The 12,071-nt window shown below is 40.0% G+C and overlaps 1 protein-coding gene across 3 annotated transcripts in view; it reads left to right on the top strand.

Annotated features, from left to right (window-relative positions):
• SCP2 (sterol carrier protein 2) overlaps positions 1–12,071 on the top strand; it is a 28,767-nt gene that overhangs the window by 1,165 nt on the left and 15,531 nt on the right. For all 3 annotated transcript variants that reach the window (XM_070941324.1, XM_070941325.1, XM_070941327.1), the window contains exons 2-8: positions 2,140–2,197; positions 3,063–3,134; positions 3,883–4,014; positions 6,963–7,030; positions 9,958–10,084; positions 10,400–10,463; positions 11,275–11,361. In XM_070941324.1, the coding sequence (XP_070797425.1) occupies positions 2,140–2,197; positions 3,063–3,134; positions 3,883–4,014; positions 6,963–7,030; positions 9,958–10,084; positions 10,400–10,463; positions 11,275–11,361 (608 nt within the window). The remainder of the gene's footprint in view (positions 1–2,139; positions 2,198–3,062; positions 3,135–3,882; positions 4,015–6,962; positions 7,031–9,957; positions 10,085–10,399; positions 10,464–11,274; positions 11,362–12,071) is intronic.

Here is a 12,071-nt window from a genome sequence, read left to right as displayed (position 1 = left end):
GATAAGTGGAGTGCCTAAGACTCCCTGGCTCCCAGTTTCTAGTTTGGCGCCTTAACCATTTCACCAGACTGGCTCTCTCTTTACCCAAAAGTAAAATTCTTTCACTTATGTGTGGCTGATTTATAACTTTATCCTTAGAATAGCTTTGTGAGGTAGATTAGGATGGGAAGGGCAGTGGCCAGTCCAAGCCCATCCAAAGGTCAGGTTTACTATACCTTTTTCTGGTGGTGGTGATTTGGCAAATGACTGTGCTCAATAGGTTTTTTTTTTTTTTATAACTTGAAGGATGGATCCCCTTGCAAGATCACATCTGGATTGAGAAATTGCACTTCTGTATGGTTCCCAAGCTATTATAAATGTTAATGGTTTGGTTTTGTTCCCTTCCAAGAATCCTTGGTATCATGTTGTTTAAACATTTTCTGTAAGAAAAGTCCAAATTGTTCCTGCACTACAAAGGGAGACTGAAGTTAGAGTCAAAACTCCATGTTGCTGTGACTTTTAATGCCACCTGTTGTCTAGGACTTATGGACTATTCCAAATTCCAAATTACATTAACAAGATTTTTATGTGTTGTGTTCAGGATAACTGAGGAGAGAGATGGAGAGTTTGGGTACAATTGTGTACAGTGTTCATACATCCCTTAAAAGACTTACAACAGTTCATTTAGTAACCATTCAAAGTTATAATGGCACTGAAAAAAGTGACATGATCATTTTTCACAGTTACGAACTTTGCAGCATCCCCATAATGGATGCCCATCATGTAATCAAAATTCAGAAGTTTGGCAACTGGCTCTTATTTATGACCGTTACTCTGTCCCAAGCTCATGTGATCACCATTTGTGACCTCCTGACAAGCCAAGTCAATGGGAAAACCACATTCACTTAAGAACCAGGTTACTGTATTTTTCGGACTATAAAACGCACTGGAGTATAAGACACACCAATATTTCGAACAGGTAAAGAAGAAAAAAAACGTTTTTGCCCTCCCTGGCCCCCAGGATCACTCTGCAGGCCTGCCAAACCCTCTGCACGTCCCATTTTTGCAAAAACGTGACGTGTGCGGGGTTTGGGAGGCCAAAAACGGGCCCATTTCTCGCAAAAATGGGGCGCACAGAGGGTTGGGGAGGCCTGCAGGGTGCTCCCGGGGGCTGGGAAGGGCAAAAATGCCCCTGTTTTTGTGACAAATGGGCCCGTTTGTGCCTCCCAAAGCCCCATGTGTCACGTTTTTTGCCCTCCCCAGCCCCCAGGAGCACTCTGCAGGCTTCCCAAGCCCTCTGTGCATCCTGTTTTTGCGAAAAACAAGCCTGTTTTTTCACAAAAATGGGGCATGCAGGGTGGGGTTTCAGGAGCCCAAAAATGGCTGTATTTAGTGTATAAGATGCACCAACATTTCCACCTTCTTTTAGTGGGGGGAAAGTGTCTCTTATACTCTCAAAAGTACGGTACTAGCTTGTCAATTGCAGTGATTCACTTAACAACTGTGACAAGATAGATTGTAAAACGGGGCAAAACTCGCTTATCAAATGTCTCACATAACAACAGACATTTTGGAATCCACTGTGGTGGTAAGTCAAGGACTACCTGTATTTCAGAAATCTGTCCTTTAGATACATTTAATTTAATTATTTGTTTTCTTGGTTTTGATCTTGAATTTCCAGTATCAGCAGGAGACTCTGAGTTCTAATTTTGCCCTAGGCTTTAAATCTGGATGGGTGACTTTGGGCCAGTCACGCTCACTCAGCCCAAGCCAACTCACAGGGTTGTTGTGGGGAAAATAGGAGGCAGGTCTCAAATCACTCTAATAAGTCACCCTCACCTTCTTGGATACGGTGCTGTGCCCTCCTTCCTTGTGCCTTCCTGTATTTGCACATACTCACTCTGTGTCCTCCATCTCTGGGCTTCCTTGTTCTCATTTGCATATATCGCAACCCCTTCCTAAGTTGTGCATGGTTGCATCAGGCTGCCCAGGTTCTCCCACAACACTCCTGTGCTCCTAAAACTGGAGGTTGCAGGGTTATTAGGTATATTCACCACCTTGATTTATATGTAAAAAGTGGCATTAAAATCTAACAATAATTTAGACTTGAAGACCTTTTTTGGTCATAAGCATCTTCAACATTTGCTTTTTTTCTAACAGTTTGAAAAGCCTGGCCGTCGTGAAAATTTTGATTATCCAGATATGGCAAAGGAAGCAGGTAACATACTGGCTATTATATTTAAAACATGGGCACAGCCACAGATGAGCTATTTGCTTGGTGCGCTAGGTACATAGTGGTATAAACAGTCAGACAGTATTGTATTGCCAGTAGCCATGGTTTTCAAACCATGGGGTTTGAGGTTCATCTGTTTATGCTCGAGAGGTATGAAAATGTAATTATCTGCAGAAGAGTAAGAAAAGCAATAGAAGAATTGCTGTGTGTGTGAACTTTAACTAAGTTATCTTCATTTTATAATATTCCTTTCAGATTGGGCCTCTGCTTCAGAAGAATAGGCAGGGTACAATAAAAACCTCCGTAAAATACTTATTTAAAAATATAACATTAATGTAAATGTAAACATTGCTGATCCCTTAAATGCATTTATGGCTGTTTCCACCATCCTGTGGTCAGGTGACTGCGATTTATCATGTTGTTTTCCTGGAAACCAGTGCTTATTTCTGGTTTTCAGCAAAATCGTCCATTGGAAACGATGGTTTGGCTTAATGACCACTTAATGATTTCTGCATTCCCTTTATGATCATTGCAATCCCTTAAAGACATGGCAAAAAGTCATAATACCAGATGTGACCACACAATGATCTGCTTAACATGACTACAATTGTAATTCTGGGCTCAATTGCAAGTCGTACGTCAAGGACTACAAGTAACCAAAAGTTATGGTAACAACAGTCTGGGTTGACACACAGTTTTGAAACTAGAAGTTTATTTAATCTGCCTAAGAGTGGGTAAGTGTGCTTGCACACTCTTCACTTTTGAAATCTGGCCTTTTACATGCAGCTTGTACAGTAAGTTTCTAATAAAGATTTTTCTAATCAATAATATGTTTTTTAACCTTGTTCAGGTCAAAAGGCTCTTGCTGATGCAGGCATTCCGTACTCATCCATAGAGCAGGCATGTGTAGGCTATGTTTATGGTAAGTGAAGGTACTGGTAAAGCCCACATTTTATCCTGATTCTTCTTTGCCCTTTTTAAGCTTGTGTCCTCCTTGAAGCAGAGTTTATAACACATTTCTAAATATTCTAACAATCTTGAGTGTTTAGAGCTTTCTTCTAATAAGAGGCAAAGCATGAGGAGAAACCTTTGTGTTTTTCAAGATGTTGCAGAGCAAGCTCTCTATAGTGCTAGAATTGCTGACAACCTTTAACCTTTCCATCTGTACATTTGATTGTAAAATAGATAATGGAGAGGAGAAGCCATTTTTATTGCAGTGTTTTTTGCAGGAAAGTTCATTTAACCCTGCAGGCTTGAATTTTGATCGTTGCATGATTTAAAATTTACTGAAGAAAAGATCCTTGATTAAGATACAGATAAATTGTGAATTGAATGTATCTCTTTTAATCTATCTGTGAATCTGAATGTTTCTCTACAGTTTGGGATAAGGACCTTTTTTGTCCCACCAAAAAATCCCTGACTAATTTACATTTCATAGTAAATTAGGGCAATCATAGAATAAATCCCAGGAGGATGGAATCATACAACTTTCTAAGTCATAAACTCTGGCAAACCCCAATGCCTGCATTCCTGCATCACGGCATGCTAAAAATTAATGAATCACTTTAGAGTTTAACATGAAGAAATTTAGCAACTTTAGAAAGAGACTAGAGAACATGTTGGTATTTTATCAAAACTGACTCTGTGTCTTTTTTTTTCTTTTTCTAAAGGTGACTCAACCTCTGGGCAGAGGGCTATTTATCACAGTTTGGGTCTAACAGGTATCCCTATTATAAACGTTAACAACAATTGTGCTACTGGTTCAACAGCTTTGTTTCTAGCAGGACAAGTAATAAAAGGAGGTAAGTTACATCTGCTAACCCCCAGCAAAATACACTTGTATTTAACTCCTGGTCAGGAGAGAAGCTGGCACATTCTCTAAGTTGTACTGAATTACACATGGTTTTTTTCTGCACTTTTGAATGCATGCTTACTGGTCATGTGCAATCTTTACACATACAAAATAAGAAATAGAATATAGCATGTGCAGACTTATAGGCACTCCTTCAGTCAGTATTTTGTAACATCTCCTTTGGCAGAAATAACTCTTTCTAAAAGTTTCCATTCATTCTTGCTTTGGGATTCTTTCCCCCCCCCCCACTTTTCCTTGCAGAACTTTACCATCTTAGAAATAATGTTAGGTCTCCTTGCTTGTTTGAAATCTCAGATTTTCAATGATATACAAGTCCAAAAACTGAGAGGAAAAATATTAACAATTTGGTTTCAATCAACATCCACTTAGCTAATAAGGATATACAGTATACATTTGTGGATAAACCAAAAATTTAGGTACCGAAATACAACAAGACAACAAGAAAATTGGCTTTGGCTTATCCATAGGCTTATCTGCAAGTATATACAGTAATCTGTATTACTAAAACTCTTGTCATGACCTTTAACTGGGCAAAACAGTGCATCATAGGACAACTATTTTTGAACCAGTGTACCTTAAATGGACTAACTTAAAGAATGTGTCCAAAATCTGAGATCCATGACCCCCAAAGGCTGCGGTTATGGCAATGTCATATTCATTTTCAACATTCTGTGACAGTTTCCTAGCCAGTCTTGCAATCCCTTGCTCCATTTCCCTCCATTTAGACACTTACCTGCCTGTTGGAAAGGGAAGGGAAGAGAAATTTTTGATGCTCCCTGCCAGATTCTCACAAAGAAATTTGATGGAGAAGCTGGCAGGAAGTTGGAAGTCACTCCTGTTCCCACTGCTATTTTGCTTGTCCTTGGTTACTGTGTATAGGTAAGAAAATATCTCTGAAACAATCAGCCAATAAGGCATAGGCTAGTACTTTTTTAAAGTACCCGTGTATCTCATATAAACATAATTCACCTGCAGCTAAGCAGACCCTTGAATTTTTAACCTAAATACCATGAAAAATGTAGGCCAGCTTATCTGCAGGTGGCACTTTTTTTATTTTGATTTTATAAAAAATCAGGGATTGGCTTATCCACAGATTGGCTTACATATGAGTACATATGGACCCTGCCCAATGGTTCTGAATCTGAGCCCTCCTCTAAATGTTATGCACGTCCCTAGCTACCCAAATTTAGCCACCCTATGGCATACCTTGTGGCATCTGTTTTGTTTATTATTAGTGCCCTGATATTTTCCAAGTAGAGCAAAAGAGATACAGTACCTTCAACATTTCAAAGCTAATAGATTTGAAGATGTCTTGCAGGTGCCATCATAAAATTACTGGATATGGCTACTTGTGACAGACATATTTCACAGAACCATGAAGCTAAAAAATGAGACAGAGATGGAGCTTTGTTCCCTGATCTGCTCTTCAAAATTGCTCCCTTTTCTAATGTTCTCCCAGAACACAACAGCACCAGTGGTGGGTTGCTCCCCGGTTCAGGCCGGTTCACAAGAACCGGTAGTAAAACTGGCGGGAGGCCCCGCCCACTGCCCTGGATGTCGTCATCAGCGATCTGCGCATGTGCAGAAGCTTCTGCACATGCACAGAAGCAAAGCGCACATGCAAGCGAAACAATCATCCGCCATCCCGTTGCAAACCGGTGGTAAAGGTAAGTAGAACTCACCCCTGAACAGCACCTAACCTCACTCACTCTCTTCCCAACTGATACTTTCCCATGCTTGTTGCCACAGAAGCTATAGGTTTCCATTTTCTCTTCCCTCAGGCTTTCCATGTAGGCTTGTGCAATCCCTTCCTTGATCTCTCTGATAGTGTTTCTCAGGATTGTCCCCTCTCTTCATTTGTGAAATACAACATTGACAGTTTCATCCAGGGAAATGGGTTAATAAGAGCTTTCAAGCAAAAAGGCTTGGTCTCTGACTGTTACTGAACTTTATTTCTAAGAACATTCTTGTTCCAATTTGGACCTGGAGGCATTTAAGGCAGTTGAAAAGGTGGGTAGCTGGGAACCAGACTTTTGCTTCAAATTGAAGTTGAACTGGTTTAAGAGAGATGAGTTGTCATATGTCTTCTCACAGCATAAATTTAATACACTGTTCTGTCCCAGCTCCGGATTCCCAAGGATTGTGACACACACCAATGGTCCTTATCAAAGTTATAACGTACCAAGAATAAACAAAGTCCGGCAAAGGTTAGCAACCAGCCCAGAAAACAAAATATGATAAGACATTCACTCTCCGAAATGCTCTGTAATAATTACACGTTGTTTCCAGCAAGAAAGTACTAACTGCGACTTAAATAGGCTAAGGGAGTGGCCAATTATCCTCAAACCTTACTCTCGAGGAGACCTCCTCCTCCTGAGTACCACTCCTGCCTTTTGACAGCCCTGCGTGCTCGAGCATTGAGGAGAGGCTCCTCTACTTCGCTCTCTCCACTTGAAGGAGCCTCTGGAGGTTCTGAAGGCCCTGGCTGAGTCTCTGCCTCTGGCACCACATCCTCTTCAGCCTCCTCGCAGTCCGACGCAAGCGCCGGCTGCGCAGGCTGCTGGCGCAACCCCACACCAGCCTCCTTGTTGGGAACAGCCACGATCTGTGCAGGCCGCTGGCGTACACATAATTCTGAGCTTTGAATTTGTTTTGAGGGTCCACAGTGAATGGAACTCCAAATCCTTCTGCACTAAAATCCACTCCTGGATTTTTTTCCCTGCAACATTTTGGGCAGCGGGAGGCGGGGGGGGGGGGAGGTGATTAATCCTTGCCTATCTCCTACCAATTATTTAGAGAGCTACCAATAGATCTAACTTCTGTTCAACTCTTTATTAAAGCTTAAAACATAATTATGCAATAATTTTTGTATTCAAGGTTTGGCTAACTGTGTATTGGCTCTTGGATTTGAAAAGATGGCACCAGGGTCCCTTTCAGCCGGTCATGTGAGTGTTCAAGTCTTTGCTATGCAGGAAAAGAACGTTTTTTTAAAAATTTTATTTATTTTTATTTTTTATTTTTATTTATTTATTTGTCGAGTATGTATTAGATAATATATATAAGCATGAATTGAATACATAAAATGAATACAATTAAAGGGAACATTAGGACAGGGACGGTAGGCACGCTGGTGCTCTTATGCAAGCCCCTTACAGATCTCTTAGGAATGGGGTGAGGTCAGCAGTAGACAATCTTAGGTTAAAATTTTGGGGGGTTTGGAATGAAACCACAGAATCAGGTAGTGCATTCCAGGCACTGACCACTCTGTTGCTGAAGTCATATTTTCTGCAATTGAGTTTGGAGTGGTTCACATTAAGTTTGTATCTATTGTGTGCTTAAATATTGTTGTGGTTGAAGCTGAAGTAGTCATTGACAGGTAGGACATTGTAGCATATTTGAAAAATGGATGAGAGTGTTTCATCTATCAACATCCTTTAGCAAATGCATGTCATTTCTGTAATTTCTGAATACTTCTCCAGTAGCACAAAGCTGTGGAGCCCTTTCCCTTCCATCTTTAGTTAGGACCTCAGGTTCCACTGTACCTTAGCAATGTAATCCTTGAGAAGATTCCTCTGAGTTTTTTCCTTAGCAATCCTAATTACTATAGAGGCCTGGCGTTTTGGAGCAAAAGGCAGCTATGGCTCAAACTGAAAGGAACAGAAAGAAGGCGACAATTTTTTTCTGGTTTACTGGAATCCTCTTTCATTGGAGCCTCAAGGCTTCTACTAGGGAAACAGTGGTTTGGAGTTTCTCTCAAGGCTTTCAGCCTATATCTGGGTTTTTCTGGAAGGATTGGGAAATCGGGTGGGAGGAGACAGAGCAACGGAGTTCCGAAACATCATCAACATCATCATCATCATCATCATCATCATCATCATCATCGTCATCGTTATTATTATTATTAATTCAATTTGTATGCCGCCCCTCTCCGAAGACTCAGTGCGGCATACAAGATCTCGGTCTGGCTATAAATAGGGGAGGCTCCAAAGCACTGTATAAATGGCAGTTGTAGAGTTAGAAGCAAAGTTTGGAGCACCTTGTCATTTGCTTTAGGCCACAAAAAGAAAGAGGCATCCTCAAAGAATAAAGAGAATGGTGAAAGAAGAGGAAATTAATGCCTCAAATAAGTTTGAGCTTCTTTACTGGGAAGCCAATTTTTGAGTGAGCCTGGCCCACAATCAGGAGTCTTAATAATGCTGATACGATCAGACTGATGAGGCAGTGGGGTTTCCTGAGGATATGTTTCTCACTTGGTATTCACAGCACACATAGATATTAAGATTTGTTCTTTTTCCCTCCTTTTTCCTAAAAAAATCTATTTGAACTATTTTAAGCCTAAAACAAATAGGATGAGGTGCTATTCCCCAAACAGATGTCCTGATTCTGAGCATTCATCCCAAGTGTCCTTTTTACTTTCTGAAGCCGCCTGTTAAAGCCTCATATTTATTACATCTTCTTCAGAAAGGGGCTACTGTGCATCAAATGGCCTGAGGGATCAATATGGATGTGAAAGTAGAAAAAAAATACAGGATATAATATATTTGGATAAAAATTTAAATCTAAATCAAGAGACTCAAAAGCAAGAATTGGAGAATGGTAGTCAAGTGAAAAATAATTCTGCATATTATCGTGAAGTTGTGGTTTATTGATTTCTCTGGTTCTTTGAAAGACCCTCTCCTTATTTGAGCCATTTGTACTCTGTTGCTAGTTTGTCCAATTTATATGTATGATAATTTGCATTGGGTTCCATTATATAGTAGCATTTTGATTTATTATGATATTATTTTTTCTTTGAAACCCCTAACATGATATTGTCTTGACTCTTACCTGAAAATGAACATTATACAGGTAGTCCTTGACTTACAGCAGTTCATTTAGTGACAGTTCAAAGTTACAACAGCACTGAAAGAAGTGACTTATGACCATTTTTCACACTTACCACTGTTGCAGCATCCCCGTGGTCATGTGATTTACATTCAGATTCTTGACAACTGACTCACATTTATGACAGTTGCAGTATCCTGGGGTCATGTGATCTCCTTTGGTGACTTTCTGACAAGCAGAGTCAATGGGGAAACCAGATTCACTTAACAACCGTGTTACTAATTTAAGAACTGCAGTGATTCACTTAACAAATGTGGCGAGAAAAATTGTAAAATGGGGCAAAACTCACTTAACAAATTTCTCACTTAACAACATAAATTTTCTGCTCAGTTGTGGTCATAAGTTGAGGACTACCTGTAAATTATGCCCACTTATAAGTTACACAATGGACTGCAGCAGAAAATTAATGTATTTAATTTTTATAAATTGTTTGATATGTCTGTCTGCCTATATGTTTAATTTAGAAGCAAATGAAATGATGCAGTCTGAAAAGAGTATATACCTGTGATGGTGAACCTATAGCATGCGTGCCAGAGGTGGCACGCAGCGCCCTCTCTGAAGGCATGCGAGCCGTCGCCCCAGCTCAGCTGTGGTGCGCATGCACCCGCACCTCCTGCCAGCCAGCTGGTCTTCTGGTCTCTGCCACGCATGCGCGGGGTGTGTGTGGGGCCCCACATGCGCATCCATGGAGGCGGGGCCATGTGCAGATGTGCGGGGGCAGGGCGCATGCTGGGGTGCGTGCATGTGTGGGGGTGGGGTGCATGCAGGGGCCCACACGCACATTGCATTTTTGGGGTTCGGGCAAACACGCTCACATTCACGTGCCTGAGTGCGCGCTTTGGGCACTTGGTCCAGAAAAGATTAGCCATCACTGGTATATATAGGGTGGCTATTCGAACAAGAGAACTTTCATAGTGTCTTTTCCTTTCTATGTGTGTTCAGTGTAAGACTGTTGTAGTATTCATAATATACATTTTATGTCTTTCAGTTTTCTGATAGAGTGAATCCAACAGACAAGCATTTGGAAGTTATGATAAATAAATATGGCCTAGAAACAGCCCCATTTGCTCCACAACTTTTTGGAAATGCTGGCAAAGAACACATGGAGAAATATGGTATGTTAAAATATTAATGTTCTTAAAAAACCATACAATGAAGACATTATTGATGTGCCACACCACTGTGAAGATCTTTGTGCCAAAAAAATCTGATTTCTATGGGGACACAGTTTAGCTGCAGTATACAATCAGCTGGAATTCTGTTAACTGTTTTGTCTTTTGTGTCTTGAAACGTGATTCTTATCTAATTTCTGTTGAGCCTCTGAGATCACCAGATCACAATAAGCACAGCATATTTTCTTAAACTGTGTTGAATCAACTAATGAAGTCATCCTTTTTAATATGCATTTAATATGCTTTTGATTATTTTAGGGACAAAGCTTGAACACTTTGCAAAAATTGCCTGGAAGAATCATAAGCATTCAGTGAACAATTCGTAAGTACAGTGTTTTAGGTGACGTGTTAGAATGCAGGCTAAAAAACAAGTATTGTGTGTTTTATTGGGGAAAAAATGCAAAGAAGTATTTAAAATGGGGGAGGAATGTTGTAAAGGTGGCTAGTAGATTAAAAATTTCAATGCTCAAAAAAAGAGAGTTAAAATTATGATGGATTAGGATATTTAGCCAATATTTCTCTGAATATGAATACATATCAAAAGGGAATTATAATTTTCTTGTACTTCCTTGGGAACAACAAAAAAAATGAATCTGCTACTATTAGCAGTATTATGGTAGGTAGTCCTGAGCAAAGCTGCTTTATGCAACTACATTGTTCAAATGAGATTTCCAAAAGTTTCTAAATTTGTGGAAGGAGCTGGCAAAATAGTGGTGGGTTTCAAATTTTTTTACTACCGGTTCTGTGGGTGTGGCTTGGTGGGCATGGCATGGCTTGGTGGGCGTGGCAGGGGAAGGATACTGTAAAATCTCCATTCCCTCCCCACTCCAGGGGAAGGTTACTGATCAGATGGGACTCGGGAGGCAGAGAATAGATGGGGGTGGGGCCAGTTAGAATTTGTACTACCGGTTCTCCGAACTACTCAAAATTTCCACTACTGGTTCTCCAGAACTGGTCAGAACCTGCTGAAACCCACCTCTGTGGCAAAAGCAGGAGATACTCATTGCAAAATTATATGATGATTTCACCTATTGTGGGAAGATACTTTTAAGATTTTGAAGAACAAAAGCAATAATTCACTGCCGCTGCTGTTGAATTGTTCTGACTGCATCCATTTTCTCTGTTTTTTGTAGAAATTCCCAGTTTCAAAAAGAGTACAGTTTAGATGAAGTCTTACAATCTCGCAAGGTTTTTGACTTCTTGACTGTCTTACAGTGTTGGTAAGAATCCAGCTCTACAGTGCTTTTGTGACCCCATTTCTCCTTTTATAAAAAAAGCTTATTCTCTTCTTGATTTTGTTTCTCTTGGCTGTTTTATTCTGTTTCTTTGGAGCACTTCCTTTTTGCTAGATATTAATTTTTTTTTAAAATTGGAGATTGAATTGGGGACTTTGCATAAAGCATAGTATTAAGCATTAATCTATGAACCTTACACAAATGTATTAATTTCAAAAGTTACAGAAGTGGTTACACAATAGTAATAACATACTGCACATACTTGAAATTGCAGATTTCCTATGCAGTAATATACAAAATAGCACATTTACACATTTCTGCTATATACCGTAATTGCTTTACAACTCATTAAGCAGTCTTAAGACTCGTAATTTCAATAGTATAAATTTGACTATTGGTCAAATTCTCATCTGCCACTATAAACTTTTTAAACATTTAAGGGGAAACACATGCATGGGTAGAATATTTTTAGCTAGATACGTAATATGGTGGGACGCCTTAGTCAGAAATGGAAATCCTAGCTTGAAACCAACTTTTGATTCTCTCCCTTATTGCCCCCCCCATCATGACCTCAGAAATTCACAACTTGATCTTCAACCTGAAAAATGGTAAAGCTATTGGAAATGAGTTGATAAAAGCAGAGTAAAATCCAGAGGCATGGCCCCTACACTGTATTACTGTCCCTTTTTACACAT

Source organism: Pituophis catenifer, unplaced genomic scaffold (assembly GCF_029215685.1).
Source record: "Pituophis catenifer annectens isolate HBS135680 unplaced genomic scaffold, rPitCat1.0.hap2 SCAF_3, whole genome shotgun sequence".
NCBI classification, from domain to species: Eukaryota; Metazoa; Chordata; class Lepidosauria; order Squamata; family Colubridae; genus Pituophis; species Pituophis catenifer.
This window is presented reverse-complemented; position numbering and strand designations above follow the sequence as displayed.